This window comes from Talpa occidentalis, unplaced genomic scaffold (assembly GCF_014898055.3).
Source record: "Talpa occidentalis isolate TD23 unplaced genomic scaffold, MPIMG_talOcc4v2.1 talOcc4.7, whole genome shotgun sequence".
Classification (NCBI taxonomy): Eukaryota; Metazoa; Chordata; class Mammalia; order Eulipotyphla; family Talpidae; genus Talpa; species Talpa occidentalis.
In genome coordinates this window covers 90,792,284-90,809,841 of record NW_023605083.1, presented here as the reverse complement: position 1 = coordinate 90,809,841, position 17,558 = coordinate 90,792,284, and the positions used below count along the sequence as shown (strand labels likewise).

Here is a 17,558-nt window from a genome sequence, read left to right as displayed (position 1 = left end):
TCCGCGCCTGCGCAGGAGAGGCGGACGGCTCGGGTTGCAGGCTCCGGGGCGAGAGCGCCTGTCAGTCGGTGGGTCGGTCCTCCCGCCGGCCCTCCCCCTCCCCGTTCTCCGGGGGAGGCGCGGTGGAGTCCGCCCCCGAGATCCCCCGATGGGGGAGAAGCGGCGACGGCGGCAGTGGAATAACCGAGCCGGAGCGTGAGCGGCCCCGGGGCCCCGTTCCCGGCGGAGGCCATGGGCGACCCAGCCCCCGCCCGCAGCCTGGACGACATCGACCTGTCCGCCCTGCGGGTGAGCGAGCCGCCCCCCAGCCTCACCCCGGCTCCCGTCCTCGCCACGCGGGAGCGGGGAGATTGCACACCTCACGTGCTCCCCGGGCGCCCCTCCGCCGGCCCCGCGCCCCTCGCCGACCCCCGCCTCATCCCCGGGGCCCCCACCCTGTGGTCCCTTCTCTGCGAGCTGCGGATTCCTGGGGCCAGTTCGGTCCCCACCCAGCGGTGCCCCGCCCCCACACTTCCCTGCCGTCTGGACCCTCACTCGGGTTCCGGACCCCCTTCCTCAAGGTGTAGGAGGGTCACGTGCTGATTCCCCTTCACTTAGGCCCCCTTCACCTGCGGGATGTCGATTGTGGTTCCTCCCCTGCCCCTTACCTCCTCTGGGCCCTCTTGCCACCCTTGCCTTAAGATTTACTTAAATCTTCATCCCTCTCCTCTTTTCGGCTTCTCGAATTTTGACTTTGCAAGTCTTGACAGCCTCCCCCTCATCACCCTTTCTCCTCCTCGCCCACCCCTGTATTGTATCTCTTCCCTCGTCGGGGTTTCAGCCTCCCGTCTCTACCCCACACTGCCTGCCGTCCCCGCATCCCCACGCTCGGCTCTCCCTGGCCCTTCTCGCTCGTGTTTCAAGTGCAGCAGTCCAGAACCAGGCATTTCCGGTCTCAGGGTCCCTGAATATTACATTACCAACTCTGCAGCAGTGTGGGGCTGGGAGGAGAGACAAGTGCACTGGGGGAGGAAGGGAAGCATTTATTCTGTTCAGAAACTCTAGCATGGGCTGGGAAGAGGATGTTTATATGTCTGTACACACACCAAACACATGCTGCATGTGATCAATCAGGAGGTTCGGGAAAGCAGTGGGATTTCTGTTTTCTGGAGGGAGGGGAAGATAATGGCCATCTCTCTGGGGAAGGGCTAATTAGAAAGCCCATAGAGGGGATGGTGGCAGCAGGAATTTCTTGGAGAAATACCTACTTATTGTCCCTCCTGGGGTGCTTGCTCACCCCCACTTGGGAGCTTTCGGTAGCATTTATGTGGTTTTCTTCAGCCAGCAAGGAGCTCTGGCTTAACAGGCGACTTAGTGATTTCAAGGTGAACACTCTAGACTGCCAGCCCAGGTTATGTTTTTGCCCTGTGTCCTTTGGGCTTTCTCAGCAGGCCAAGGTGTGAAAAGAGCAGGATTCCCCATGTCTGGTTATCTTCTCTGGCACTCATGTTTAAATTACCTTCTGGCTTTTGAGTCAGCCAGAGGGAACATGGCCAGTAGCGGGAAAAGGCGGTCAACCACACAGGTGCCCCGGATATGACTGGAAGAGAATTGAAGAGAGCAGAGTCATGTCGTTAATTGGGTTTCTCTAGGTGACACAGTTTTTCTTGCCATTCAGGTCATAATTTGTTTGGTGCAGTGTTAGGCTAGGAGACCTGACTTGCTGAAGATAAGGTGATAAGTTGCTGAGAAGGGAAACTGAGCATTGAATCTCTCTCTCTCTCTCTCTCTCTCTCTCTCTCTCTGTGTGTGTGTGTGTGTGTGTGTGTGTGTGTTTGGGGATGGGGATGGGGTCTGAAGTCTTTAGAAGGGATATTCTCCAACCAGTTGGCTTATAAGACAAAAAAACAGGCTCCATTCTAGAATGAACCCCCACCTTCCCTTCCCACCTTGGTTGTTGATTAACTCTGGTTACAGGTTCCTGTGGCTGTGGTGACTGAAATACAATAAAAAATGGGTGGGTCCAAACGATGACCTTTGGCTTAAACCTTGTGGGATTTTGCTTGTAGTTCTCTATTCCTTTATCCTCTTTTGGTAGTGTGGGCTGGACCCTCAACCTGGAATTTCCAGCAATTCTGCAAATCCCCTCTGACCTTGGATGTGGTAATTCCCTTCTGGACTGCTCTGCTTGAAGCAGTGATAGCCTTCTTCCTCAATTGCCTCCTGCCTTATTCTCCTTAGACCTGTGACTTTCTTAGTGCTTCTGTGTTCCCTGCCTCAGGCTTCTTAAGAAAGTCTTCTTCTTCCCCCAATACTTATACCTGGGTGGTAACCCTAGTACTCCAGCACTTGAGGGAGAGCTGTGCTTTCTTTGAAATGGGACTAGAGAGCCTGCTTTCTCCTTGCTGCTGACCTTTTCTCAGTGCCTGTCCCCTCCACTGCACCTCAGAGCTGCTGTGGCACAGTGGAGCAGCTGGCTCAGTCACTTCTTGTTCTGTTCCTGTCTGTTTTCCAGTGAGAAATGGTAACCTGGAGAATTAGCAGAGAGGGTGTTTCCCTTGTTTGGAGACCTGGGGAGGGAGATGGGAGAGGAACATACTCAGCATTTATTAGCTGGCCTTAATGAGTTCAGGTTGTCTTTCTATTGGTGTTTCAAAATGAGCCTTGGTCTTCATCTAGTGATAAGAATAATAGTCTGATATTAGAGAAGACTGACTGGCACTAATCTCTTAGCCACCTGTGGGGAGACTTGCTACTTTGTGATAACAGGCACACTTGACCTCTTTGAGACTACATTTCTGTACCAGCTCCATAACACAGGGTTTAAGTCCTGGCTTTCTCACTGTGTCACCTTGGCCTTGCACTTCCCTTTTCCCCCTTACTGCAGATTCTGCATAGAGCCATACCTCCTCTCTAAGGCTCCATTTTCTCATCCTTCTGCTGAGGAAAGTGATAGCCCTGAACTCAGAGTTGTTGAGGATTAAATGAAATACTTTTATGTTAAGTACTTAGTCCAGTTTCTGACACATAGTAACCATATGGTAGCACTTACTGTTGTTACTGTTATCAAATGGCAATCAGAGAAACCATCCAGCACAACTGTATCGAAAATAACACTCTCTCCCCTGCTCTATTTTTATATACAATTTTATATAGCATTCCCTTAGTCTGCTTTATTTTACTTGGTAGTATTTATCACCAACTGACATATATATTTTTATCAACTCCAACTAAAATATGAGTTCAGGAAAAGCCTGGGTTTTGGCTTTTTGTTCATTTTTGCATCCCCAGTGCCTATAACAGTGTTTTCCACATTGTGGGGGCTCAAACATTTATTCAAATGTTTTTTGAGTAAATGCATGTTATAACAAGTAGTAAAATGCTTGCTTAGAGAAAGCATTCAATAAATGCCATGCTTATTAGATTTCCTTCCCTTCCCACCTTGGTTGCCCTTCTTATATACACACAATTAAGAATATATCTCTTCTGAGGTTTTTTTGTTTGTTTGTTTTTGTTTTTTTTTTTTTAATCAAACCTATTTGGTGGTAAACAGAGTTCTGGAAACTTCCATGTGAGTGATGCCCTTGAAGTAGTTAACATCATTGAAGGGAAATTTTGGTCATCTTGTTTCAAACCTTCTCTATGTCCCACAATTGGTTATATTCCAGAAGAATCTTCTGACTTGAAACTCTTGGCTTCTCACACAAGATAAATATCAGTGGAAGTGGACGGGACAAGGACAAGGAGCATACCTTAGACTGACTTCTTTCCTTTTGCATTGCTTCTTTTGGTTGACCCACTTCATAAATCAAACTGCTTCTCTTTACTGTTCAACCAGCTGGAAATTTTAGACTGCAGTGTCCTTGAAACTATGGAACTGTGCATAGTGTTGCTGTATTAAAGTAATGTGGAGCACAGTCAAGAGGGACTTGTTGCTAGATAGTAGCCTTGACAGAGATGTTCTTTTTCAAACGATTGTGTATTGTGTCTGTTCTTTGGAGAAGCCTCTTCCCCTGCCTTCTCTCTTCTTAAGTCTGTAGAACCAGAACCACTTGGAAAGCTGGCAGTTACATGCATGTATTTCTAGGCTGCTCAGCAACATGGGGCTGCTACTGTGTTCTGATGTGCTGGCTGTCCAAATGTTAATGACAGATGCCTCAGGCAAGGGGAATAGGAAGACTGACCTCCTGCAACAGAAGTAATGACACTAAGTAGTTACATTTTCCCTTCGAGAACTACAAATTGGGTGTAGGGCTGTTTGGGGAACTAGTGGCATTTGGAGTGAATTGAAATGCTGCTTTGGGAAAATGATGGAAGGAAGAGTGCAGAGAATTTTGCTGGAACTAGGTGCTCAGCCATTCCCCAAATGATGGCTTAGCACTACCACCCTTTATGTGGTAGAATAGGCCAGTTGCCATAGATCTCAGTGAGGTGTGGAAGGGAGGTTCTCTGTAACAGTCAGAGGGTCACTAAGAGAACCAGCTGGTTTACACCCCCTCACACATGCCCCAAGAGCTCAGTTAGGCACTGTGCCTGACTGATCTGATCTCTATTTCCTTCAACTTTGAACTGTGTGCCTAACACAGGTAACTCACATGGCTTGGGATCTATAGTGTCTTTGATTGTCATCTTGTGGACAAGATGGTAGGAAGTATACAGCTGCCTTTTATAAACTTGCATTCTAGCACAGGTCTGTAATATAAGGATCTCAACCCAGAAACAAAACAATTCTGGAATTGGAGGGCATCTCCAGAAGCCATCAGAGAGTCTGCATGACTAATCTTTCTGTCCCCAGACAAAGTTGTATCAGAGAAAACTATCAATAATATCCTTTCCCCACATCAGTCAGTAATCAGTTAATTATCAGTCAGTTGCTGTCTTGGGAATCAGATTCTAGATACCACGGGAAGGGTGTAATATTGTGCTTGGTACTAAGGTATTTAATCAGAACTCTGGGAGCATTCACCTGAGAAATAACCTTTGCAAGCTCAGGTTTTCTTGTCATTACTTTCCTCAATATCTTAGAACCTTCAAGATGGAGACTTTTTGTTAGATCTGATTGCCATACATTATACTCATTTTCTGTTGTCTTGTCATAGTCATCTTGAAATATGGTATTCATTGTTTTCCTCTCTTCCTCTCCACCCCCCCACAGCATCTACTTTATACCCCCAACTCCCTCAGTCTTTCTTTTCTTCCCTAAGTTGAATAAAATAAAAAGTAAGTGAACTCTCAAAGCATTTCTTGAATGTCCATGGAATATGGGAAGATACAAAAACATTTCTTGGTAAAAGACTTGGACCCTTTCCACAGCCCACATTCATGCTGGCCTTTCTCCTATTCTTTCTGCCACTTTCCTCTGAACCACCCAGTCCCTGACTTGAATCTGAGGTTCTCCCATCTATAGGAAGCTCCTCCAGAGGGTAATTGAGAAGGTAATTGATGCTCTTTGTTCTTAATAAGGGTAGGGAATAGTAGAGGGAGGAGAGAAGAAAGGGATGGAATTATAGTGGCCCAGAGAATCCCTGGGGGTTTTGTCCTGTGGCCAGGCAGCCTGAGGATGTATTTTCTAACTGTGAGTAGAATTTTCCTGTTTGTTTACAGAAAGATGGAAAAGGAGGTGCAGAAGATACAGTGATGAACAAGATGGACATGGTTTTCTTATAGTCTAGTTAGTGGGGAAAGATAGTAATAAAAATAATAGCAGATATATAATTGTGTATATATAATTGCAAACCATGATAAGGATTAGCAGAAAACTTTAACATGCTATAAGAGCACAGAACAAGATTTGATTTTACTTTTTACTGGTTGGTTGATAGAGAAATAAATTATATATAGAAGACCTACGTGTTAATGCCACAGAATGAGTTGTTAGAGGTGAACCAGCAGGTAAAATTTGATGATGGCCAGAACCGGGAGACTGGAATGGGGTCATTCTTAGGGTGGAGCTCTTGGTTAACAGCCATTGCCAGGAACCTGAGGATGGGTAGAAATTCCAGGCTCAATTTCCAAAAGAATTTCTTCTGAACATTCTGATGTGTGTGGGGGGAGGGGGGATAGTTTGTTTATCTGTTTCAAGGAGTAAGGATATGTTATGTTCTTTCTTTTTTTTTTAAAGCTTTGTTTATTTTTATACAAGAACCGGGGTACAGGCCAGATGCATGGGAGGGTGAGAGGATTCACCAGAGACAGCTGGGAACAGAACAAGCAGACTGACTGAAATACACTGCTGAGGGGAGCAGCGGGCAAGACAGGAGAGGTCTGCTTTGCTGTGTGGGATTCTTGCCGGCCAGCCGGATCAAACCGGCACTGCAGAGGCTGGGGACAGCGTCACAGTGGGGCGCTCAACCTCCTGTGCCACCAGGGAAGCCCTGGATATGTTATGTTCTTTACAAAGGAAAGAGCGTTTTACTCATGACCCTCATTTTTATTTGGTATATCCTTCAAGTATAGGGTCTGTGGACTCATATGTTGTTCTGCAGAGGGTGGGGGATTGTGCTTGTTGTTTAGAGTGAGTATATGAGGGAGAAGGGTGTATCACTAAAAGTTTTACTTTTTTAAAAAAAGATTTATTAATTAATTAATTTATTTATGCCTAGTAGGATTGGGGTATAGGCCAGAGGTGCAGGGGGTGAGAGGATTCACCAGAGACAGAGTGGGGAGCAGAACAGTTGGATCTCCAGAAATACACTGCTGTGGGGAGCAGCGGGTGAGGCAGAAGAGATCTGCTGTGCCATATGTGGGTTAGCTCTCTGGCCAGGGATGAAACTTAGGCCACAGTGGTGATAGCATGATAGTGCCACCAGGGAGCCCCCCTACTTTTATTTTTTAATTAAACTGTATATATTTAAGGTGTATAACATGATGTTTTGATATGTGTAGTGAAATGATTACTACAAACTGATATCTCCATCATATGTGTGTGTGTGCGCGCACATGTGTGTGTGTGTGTGTGTGTGTGTGTTTGTAGATGTTAATATAAGCCTGAGTGGTGGCTTAGGGTTTGGAAGGTAGATACGTCTCACAGAAATAAGCACAAGTAGGCCCAGCCTAACACTAGACGGGCACAGTATATAAATAGATGAGACTCTCAATTTACATTATGTACAAGGATGAGTGGGGTGTGTAGGGGGAGTGTTACTGATTTTGCATGTTTAAAATGAAATAGAGTTGGGGAAGCCACAGTCTTGGACTTCTTGGAGGAGCCAGACTCCAGAAACAGCTTAAATGTCAGGAGGGTGGCAGCATAGAAGACGGTAGGATGGGCTGTGAGAAGTGCTTAGTGGCGCAGCCTGTGGGAAGAGCCTTTAGTGACTGGAGAGGGATGAATGGAGGAAATGGAGACTCTGTGCTTGAGAAAAATGGTGATAGTTGGTGGGTGAGGTGTCAAGAAGACCTTTGACAGAGGAGGTCATTAGGACCTCAGACTCCTCTGGGAAGTACATGTTCCCACAGAATCTTAACGGGCCAGAGGTGACAGGTGAGATGGAGTTTCTAGGACCCTGGAACCCCCACCACTCAGAGTCTGCGACTAAGCACATGTGTGCAGCAGTGAATGCACCTTGTCTTTAAGGCCTCCATAAAGCCTACCTGACTTTAGTTGGTCTTCTGAGGAACAATGCAAAAGACCTCATACCCTTTTCCACCAGGAACCACTTGAGGGTAGGAATTGAGGGTTTGGATTGCTGAATTGCTCCTGGAACCATGGGCTTAGAGGAGTTTTCTGTGCGCTCAGAGACAGACTGGGAATTAGCAGGATTAAGTGAAGAAAATTTCATGACTTTCAAGCCACCTCAACTTCTCCTTTTTCCATAAAACTTTCTCACTGTTCACCTTCTTCACCCTCTCACACATCTGGCAGCTTGACATTGATTATATATTGCCTGGTATTGAATATTGTTTTATGATCTTATTTTTCCTATCACCTTCTTACAAATAGGGATCATGATCTGTAGTTCCAGTTGATCACTCACAGTGCCTACAAAAACATTGAGAACTTAGAAGGGGTTCAGTCATTTCTTGTTTAGTAAATGATAAGGATTAAATGTTCTTGTGATTCGCCCTCTCCCATTAGATTTGATCCATTAGCAACAAAGCATGCCTTGTGTGGTTGAATAGTGCGGGACATAAAACAACACAGGTTTTTACCCAGTAGTTCTCAACTAGGGTGGTACTGCCATCCAGAAATGTTTGGGAGGAAGATTTAACTGTCATTATGTCTGGGGAGCACTAACAACATATAGTTTGTGGGTAACAGGGATGTTAACCATCCTGCAGTGTCTGGTACAGCACATTGGAAAGTTATTTTTCCCAAATTGCCCAAGTGCCTCCTGTGACATGGATATGGACACGGGAAAGCTCAGGTGAAGGCTAGACTGATTTCTTCTCTGAAGTTGGAATTTCTAAGTCTCCTCCTTTACTTCTTTCTGGGCATTGAGAAGAATGCAGGCTCTGAATTACTTTACTGCAAGACACATATCTCTTCTAACAGCTTTTATTTGTCTGCCAGCGCACCTCTGAAGGTAAAATGGGCAGACACCAAGCCAGATTGCAAGGAAAAAGATTTTCATTTTCTCTCTTCACTGTCCACCCACTCTTTCTTTCAAGGCACATTTGTAAGAAATCAGAAAGTGGCTGAAAGCATGTAGTACTTGGTCTTTAATTCAGGAAAGAGTTAACAAGGGTGGCAGGGGTGCCCCCAAAATCTTAGCAGTATGAGACAAAATTATAGGTACATAGTGTTTAAGAGAGAAGGCCAGCACATTTGTCTCTTTGGTCTTTTTATGCCGTGGTGGTCTCCTTGAAGATATGTATGATGAGCAATTGTCATTCTTCAGACTTAGGGTAGAAGGCAAATTGTCTGGTATGTCCTTGGGAGAAAGAACAGCTTTGTGGGTGGACAAGTGGCTGGGAGTAAAGCCACGTATAGGTACAAGCTGATGAAGCCACACAGCAGAGCTGCCAACAGCTCTCTGATCTAACTTAGGAGCGCACAACTGGAAGGGCTCTGTCTAGCTAAGGTTTGGAGAAGCTGGAGAAAGCCCTTTGAACCTTAACAAGGTCATTTTTCACAGGAAACTACCTTAGACCCACATGTCAGTGTTGCAGGGGGGACAGGCAGCATGTGGCTCAGAACCTTGTCTGTTACCTTATCCCTGTAGGCCTCTAGTAAGCTCTCTTTTCTTCACTCTCTTAGCTTTCTCCAGAACAAAGATTGCTCTCATACAAGTTATTTATATTTTAACGTGGATTCATTTCAGAAGGGATTCTGGGGTTGACATAAGAATAAGGGTGAACACCTGCTATGCAGTAGCTTCTTTTCTAATGTAATCTCATCATCCTTCACAATAACCCTTTGAGGTGAAAGATAGTATCTTCATTTCAAGAAACCAAGATTCACAGTACTTGGAAATTAAATCACTTGCCTCAGGTTGGTCAGCCAGCAAGTAACAGCACCCCTTTCAGACCCCAGTCTGACTGTAGAACCTGAACCTGTTCACTCCTGTGCTGTTGGAGGCCTGCTCCAAGATGGTAGGATTTATATGTGAGCACATGTTGAGGGTAGAACAGTATATATTGGACTGTGCTTTGAGCTGTCTGTTTCCTACTTGATTTTTTTGTAAACATGTCACCTGTGGCAAGCTGACTTTGTGGACCTGCTTAGAGACCCCACACCATCCATAATGTCTCTGTGAGAAGTCCTCACTGCCCTCCAGGAGCACATTGTTTAGACCTGTGTTTTGGTAAAGGACAGGTTTTATTCATATATCTGGGATTATTTTGGGGGGATGGGGAATGGAGAGGGAGTAAGGGACTGCCTTTAGGAACTGCTAAGGGGTTGGCATTGGTGAGCACAAGCTGGGAACACAGCTCCATGGGGCATGTGCCCAGAACTGAGAGAGATTTTTGGGTGTTGGGCTACCAGGCAGAACACTTTAATGACAGGAAGGCAAACATGCAAAAGAATCCAGAAGGAGGGCCTCCCTGGTGGCACAGGGGTTGACATTTCAGCACTACCAAGCTATTGCCAGTTACTGTGGCCTGAGGCCTGCGTTCCATCCCCGGCCAGGGAGGTGACCCACAGGGCACAGCAGACCTCTCCTATCTCGCCCGCTGCTCCCCTCGGCCGTGTATTTCAGTAGATCTGCCTGTTCTGCTCCCCGCTCTGTCTCTGGTGTATCATCTCACCTCACCGCATCTCTGGCCTAGACCCCAGTTCTTGTATGCATAAATAAATAAAATAAATCTTTAAAAAAAAAGAATTCAGAAGAAAGTCTGTTCTTTAAAGAAAATTTTTTATTGTGGTTAAATACACATAACATAAACTTTACCACTGGAACTGTTTTCACATGTATAGTTCTGTGACATTAAGTGCATTCAAAGTGTGGTACAGTCATATCCACCATCCATTGCCAGAGCTCTCTCATCATCCCAAACTGAAACTGTGGCCATTACACACGAACTCCCCATGCCCGCTCCCCCAGCCCTGGCAGTCATCATTCTCTGGCTCTTTCCTGTGTCTGCAGTTGGGCAGGGGGCCTGACATAACAGATGCTTAATATTTGTTGCGTCAGGTGAGGTGACCTTTCTCAGAAGTCCATGTGTCATCCAGCCCACCCAGAACACGTCCCTCTCTGCTGGCTCCTGTGCAAGTTGATAGATCTCTGAGAGGGATTTTATATGCAATGGCTGCGTGAGATCACAAGAGGGTTAGGGAGTAGAAAGAAAGCTAAGGATTTCTCGTCCATGTTCATCTCCTTTGCCCTCTCCCACCTACGGTTTGTTTCTGGTTCTGTTGTAGTACTTATATTCGTCATTTTGTTTATTCTGAGCTCTTATTTCTCATCCTGGGAGCCTGCTGGGTAGGCTCTGGAAGAAGATGGAAAGAAGGTCATTTAGGAGATGAAGATAATAAAATGTAACAGCATTTCTGCCTTTATGTATGGGGGGTGTATGTGTTAACAGGGAGTCTCCCAGGAAACCACCCTCAGACAAGTACCTTGAATGGTCAGTGATCCCCCCTTCCCTAAGGGTGGCCTGTGGTACATCTCTGGCTGGAAGCTTTATTCAACCAGTAAGTATTCATGTGTGTTAGGAACTGTTCTAAGTGCTCCAAGAGCTCATACGTGGGTAACATCGAATCAAACAAAAGGACAGTAGGGTTTTATATCAGGTCATATGAGCTGGGAAGCTTCTCTCCCATGGATGATACGCCACAGGAAAAGCCAACATTCTTAGCAGTGGGAGGAAATGGTGAATTGCTAAAGATGTTTTGGGGAAACTGGGCAGCCTTTGAGGCAACTCTGATGTCATCCTGGGCCTCCATATTTGGATTGTTTGGAGCTCAGTCAGGTCTGTATCCCTCTGTGGTGTCTACACCCCTGGACAGCTCCAAAGCATGACCTAGAATTCACTTGGATTTTTCAGGATTGAGGAGACCAATTTGATGGCCGACCAACCTCCTCCTCACGTTCCTTTGTCCATACCATTTACAATTTCTTTATTGATCTTTGTGGTTATTAAAAGCCAAAAAGGAAGGAGAGACAGACTTGGTACTCAAGTCACTCAGGAGAGGAGAACAAGAGAACCCCGTGTCTTAGAGAAGCCTGTCTTACAGGTAAAATCCAGACCACAGAGGACTCTAGCCGGTAGGCTGGGGATAATAACTTAGGGCTTACTGATCACCAGACAAAGCACATGAGACCTCTGCATTTCCTCAAAGGAGTGTTGGAACCCAGAGACTGAGTGAAAACTTGAGGACTTACATGGTCATTTTCTCTGTTTTCTGTGTATAACCTGAGGGGAAGCTGCACATATTTACTATTGTCTTCCAGGGTCTGCCCAATAACTGAATGGCCCTTCTCTCCACAGTCCCTCTTGCTGAAGTTTGAAACTTACTTTTTTCTTAGATTGAGCTGCATATGAATTTGGTTTGTTTTCCTGGGGTTGGGAGCCTAGTTCACCCCAACCCTGGTTCTCAGAGTTTGAGTGAAGAAGGCATGTTCCACTCACTCACCCAGGAAATGCTGCCTGCCTTGGGTGCTTTCCTCAAGTGCCATTAAGCACATCCTGGAGATGGTTTTTACCTTCCCTAATAAAAGTAAAAGATGATTTAAATGCTTGCGTTGAAGGTGGGGTATTCATGGGCTAGCTTACATTTTAAAAGGTGCCAGCAGTAGTGATAGACTTGTGATAGTCAAGTGCTTAACCACTCTACTGTTCTGCCCAGTCCCCACCAGAATCATGTATTTGGTCAGCCTGGGATTCAAGGTGCACTGCTGAGAACTTGTGTTTCATAGATCAGTGATGAGTGCCTCTGCTCCTGCCCAGATCCCTGGCCTGGCCTGGCCACCCCCTCAGATTGGATAAAATTGGCTGTTTCCAGAGAGCTCCCAGTTGGAGGCCTGGAGATAGAGGGGCTGGTGAAGCTTAAGCAACGTGATACATAGAGTGAGCATGGCACTAGGAGCTGGGAGACCCGGCTCTAGTTTCAGCTCCATCTCTAATTTACAGGATGAGTGTCATTTCTCTGGGTCTTGGTTTCCTCACTTGCCAAATGAGGGTATGAGAACAGTGGCTTTAATCAGAGGCTCCATCAGAATTGCCCAGGTAGCTTTACATATACCCAGACCCTACTCCCAGAGGTAATTCAGTGATCCAAGGTGGGCCCTGCGTGTGTGTGTGTGTTTTCCCAGGGGATCTGATGTGGCCTTTCTCTGAGAACTATGGGACCAGATGATCCCTGAGGTCCCCGTTGACCCAGAAGACCCCCACTGCCTTCTTTCCTCCTTCCCTCCCTAAAAATCTTTGGGTGCCTGCTATGTGGTGTGCTCTGTTTGCTCTCAACGGTGATTTAAACATACAACTAAATCAGATGTGTGATTTGCAGTGTAGTCTATCACCACTTATTGGGTAGTGATTGTGTGTTGCCGGGGGCCACTGAGGACGCTGTATCAGCCAGTCTGGGAAAAACACCAGCACCTACTGTGGAGAGTCTTAGGGTGAAGGTGATGTTGTGGTTTATGCTCAGAGTTGGACACCTGAGAAAGACACAAAATAAAGGGAAAGTTCAGGAAAAATTCTGAAGCACTGAAGTATGAATTTCATATACATGCACTGCAGAGACGGTTTCTGTTTTAGTTTGTTAGTGCTGAGGGGGAAGCACTCAGGCCAGTGAGGACTGACCTGAAAAGACAGGGAATTTTTGCTTGGGTTTTGAAGATAGAGTGGTGTCTGGCATAGTGGGGTGGGTGAGTCACTGAGCCCCCGGGTGTGGGCACGCAAGCCTGACTTCCCTCTGGTCACTCAGTCCCAACCGCATGGGCATTGGAGACAGACTTGAATTCGGATCCCAGTTCTGTCACCCACTGTGTGCCTTTAGCAAGGTCATTACTACTCCTGTGCCTAATTTTCATAATTTATAAAGTGAGAATAACAAGACCCACCTATTAGGACTGTTGGTAGGAATTAAATAAAAGTGTAGGTAAATACCTAGCCTGATTTCTCTTATTAAAGGAAATGCCCAGAAAGAGTGACTCCTGGGTTTCTATTAACATTCTCCTCTTGACTTGAGTTCTGTTTGGGAAAGAGAAAACCACCTAGTCTATTGAGTTCAAGTTAATGGTTGTGGGTGGGTGAGTCACAGCCCCCAGGTGTGGGCTTGCAATTCTGTGAGCCTGGCTTCCCTTTCCCTGCCCTAGAGACTTCTACCATCTCCTGAAAGTCTTCCAGCTTTCCTGCAAGAAAGAGCAACTTCAAAATCTAATTTCTGAACTTGAAACTCCTGTTTGTCCTGCCCCCTGAGTCAGGAATTCCGGCAGGCACTGGGCAGTCACTCTGGCCCTACATGCCCTTTTGTTTAGAAGTTCTGGGCCCACCCAGAGGAAGCACTCAGCCTGAGGGGGAAGACATTCTGATGGGGAAACGTGGCTTTGTTCAAATGTGAGAGACTAGACAGGATGTTTCTACAAAAAGTGTAAAGTGCTTGATAGAAAGGCACAGATTCTGGGTTAGTCTGCTGGGGCCTTGGCGCCTCTACCACCTTGCCTGAAGATTTAAGGCTGTCTCAGAGCCTGTAGGCCTTCCTCACCCACTGACTTTTGCTTGCTAACTCTTACTTGTCATTTTGGTCTCAGCTTAAATATCACTTCCTAACAGCCTGTCCTGGCCTCCCTCTGTTTAATCTTTACAATCGTGCTCTGCACTTTTTCTTATAGTCTATCACAGGTGATTTTATGTAGTTGTTATGTCTTTAATGTCTATTTCCATGACTAGACTATTTAGACTGTTAGCTTCATGAAGAAAGAACATTTCCGCTTTGTTCATTGCCACTTTCTGGTATCTTACCTGGAACATGTTTATTGAATAAATGTGTGAACTATTCATCAGGCCCTAGATTTGGCATGGAGGCAGCCAGGGGCAGTTTCTTAGGAGAAAGAGGAGAGACAGGCCCGGATGGAGCATGTTTGCTCCATCCTGTTGGTCAGGAAGTTCTTCCTTCTGTCTATACCTATATCCCTTGGCCTTAATTTATTCTGAATTGGTCTTTGGTGGGGCCAGAGAGGATCTGGTCTCCACCCTTTGGAGAATAACCCTGGTCTTCCTTTCTAAGTTTGTGATTCAGACTATCTTTCCTCCCACTCCCTTCTGGCCCCACCCTCCACCTGCTCTTCTCCCAACTGACTCAGCTCTGTGCCCTCTCCCCTTCCTGTTTTTCTTTCCATAGTCCCCTCGCCTTTCATAGCATTCTTTCCTAAGTTCTCTTTCAAGGGATCTAATTGACATAGGGGCAAGACAAGTCACCGGTTTTCTTGATCATGAAGCTTTCCCAATCTCTTGCCTTGGATTTGTGGACACCTGACTCCCACGGGAGGAGGTTGGCAATGAGGTATAATGATTTGTTTGTGCTACAGATGAAAACCAGCAGTGAGAAGCCTTATTATTACCCAGCCCCTGATTATTATTGTCCTCCTCCGTGAGCTTGGTATCTGCCAGCTTGAATGGGCTTGGCTACTCCCTCCCTGCCTGCCTGCTCCTAGTTCCTGTTCTGTCCTTTCTTGCTCTCCCTAGTGTCAGCTTCCCAGGGACTAACCCACCTCTCTGCCCCATATAGCCCAACCTCCAAGATCGTAGATCTTATTTTTCATGTGTTCTCCTCTCAGTTCTGCTTTTTAAATCTTGTTTCTTTTCTCCTGAGTTGCCTCTTTTCACACTAAATCCAGTAACACCAACAGTCTTAGTAAATCACCTTTTGGCACAGTTTTTTCTTGCTCCATGGCAGGCAGCCTTTTCACTGTGACTCCATGCAAATTTGTAGCACTTTATGGGTTTCAAAATGGTTTACATCCCTGAATTCTGTGAGATGAGATTGGGTAGCTAAGGAAAAGGGGCTTTGAGAGGGTACATGATTTGATGATTTGCCAAAATTATATGAACGAATCAGAACCAGTGGCCAGGCCTTCTGATTCTCAGTGAAGTATGAACATTCACCGTTCCCTGTTATTCCACCTTATTTGCAGTCCTGGCTTCCTTTCTGCTACACCTAAGAAAACCTGTCCCTGAGTTATCCTCTCACACTTTTGAACTTTCTGTAAGTTGTCCTTTTGAGTGCAACTTTCTTTGCCTTTCTCACCTAACCTAGTTTTTCCTCATTTCTTTCTCCTTTCCAAAATGCTTGGCTCCTCCTCCAAGAAGCCTGCCCTTTATCTTTTCTTGCCCTCTTGCTTCCAACAGTCTTTGGTTCCTTACAGTGTTTCCACTTGGTTTTTGCCAACTGTATAGGAGTTCCCTGCTTTAAGAAAGTAATAGATATTTACAAAGCACAAAAATTACAGGGTGCTTATTCACATGACAAGAAAAGATTCACTTTTAGCAGCTGCCAAGTGTATGCATTTTAAGTGGATCCATATTCATGGATTATTTTGGAAGAATGGGGATAAACTCAAAACTAGCGTTGGAAACCTCTTCACTAAGGAGAGGGGAAGGTTTTCCTAGATTATACCAACTTCCATTTTTGTATTTATTCACTCAACAGACAGGTATTGAATGTGGCCCTGACCTCCAAGAACTCAGTGTAGCAGAGGAGACAAACAGTTAAAAAAACAGTCATAAAAATGTAATTGGTGTCATGAAAGGGGCAGCACAGAGTAGTATGGGGGCAGAAGGGTGGCTGTGGAAACTTCCTGGAGGAGCTGATGTCTGAAAGGATGGGCATGGGATATCCAGATAAAGAGGAAGGGGTTGATGTGCTTGCAAGAGTGAGTAGCCATGCCTAGATCCAGGGGTGAGAAGGGCATGGTGCACTAGAAGAGCTGAGAGATCCTTTAAAGTGCAGGGCACCTGCCCTTCCGCCTTATCCCCACACCAGCAAGAAACATGACTGCAGGATGGGAACTGGGAAGGGTCCAGGTAAAGCAACCCTCGGGGAGTCAGCCATGAGGCAGTCAGATCTAAGCCAGAGGAAGCCACAGATGGCAAAGGGAAACTGGTGGACAGAGAGGGGAGAGGCACCAAGGAAACCTCCTTGGATTTGTCTTCAGAAGAGTTTTATTTTTTATTTTTTTTACTGTTTGACATTTTATTGGTACATCCTTTTTTTTTGTTTGTTTATTTTTATATTCCCCATACAATTGCAACCCCCTTATTTTGACCCCAATTCCTCCTTTCCCCGTACCCCTGCCCCATAGTATATCTCTGGTTCATAGTTGTTCAGAAGAGTTTTAACTTCCTCCTTAACACACATTTCACTTCTTGGAACCTTGGTTTTTTCACCTGTTAAATGGTGTGATAATCCCTACCTGGCTTCTCTGTAGGTCTGAGGCACAAATGAGATAATGACTGTGAAAGCCCCTTGCAGATTATGAAGTGTTGGGGCATCGGGCAGTGGCAGCAACCATGAGGTGATATTATTGATTCTGCTGGCCTAGGACAGAAACTATTTCTTGTGGCAGAGCCAAGGTCAAAATGCCAGGACAATCTGTAGTCTTTCCTTCTTTTTTTTTTTTTTAGATTTATTTATTTCTTTGTTTATTTATTTATTTATGCAAGCAGTGGGTACAGTCAGAAGCATGAGAGGATGAGAGAATTCACCAGAGCCAGAGCAGGGAGCAGAACAGGCAGACTGACAAGGTGCACTGCTGAGGGGAGCAGCGGGCGGCAGGAGAGGTGGGACCCTCACTGGTGGCCGGGGATCGAACTGGCGCTGCAGAGGCTGCAGGCAGCTTCACAGCCCAGCGCTCAACCGCTGCGCCACCGGGGAGGCCCCAATCTGTAGTCTTTCAAAAGCAAAGATTAATACTTTAAAAAGTTGAGACTTGGGGGCCTCCCCCAGTGACACAGCAGGTTGAGCACCACCCTGTGAAGCTGTCCCCAGCCTCTAGCGCGGGTTCGATTCCCAGCAGGCCAGGGAGAAACCCACATGGCATGGCAGACCTCTCCTGCCTCTCCCGCTGCTCCCCTCAGCAGTGTCTTTGGTCCGTCTGCTTGTTCTGCTCCCCAGTGTCTCTGGTGAATCCTCTCACCCTCCCGCACCTCTGGTCTGTACCCCAGTTCTTGTATAAATAAATAAATCTTAAAAA

The 17,558-nt window shown here is 46.1% G+C and overlaps 1 protein-coding gene across 6 annotated transcripts in view; it reads left to right on the top strand.

Annotated features, from left to right (window-relative positions):
* MINK1 (misshapen like kinase 1) overlaps positions 1 to 17,558 on the top strand; it is a 48,977-nt gene continuing 31,419 nt past the window's right edge. For 4 of the 6 annotated variants that reach the window (XM_037494854.1, XM_037494856.1, XM_037494855.1 and 1 more), the window contains exon 1: positions 1 to 288. In XM_037494854.1, coding sequence (XP_037350751.1) covers positions 232 to 288 — 57 coding nt within the window. In that variant the 5' untranslated portion in view covers positions 1 to 231. The remainder of the gene's footprint in view (positions 289 to 17,558) is intronic. The other 2 variants (XM_037494852.1, XM_054689783.1) reach the window with 1 other exon arrangement.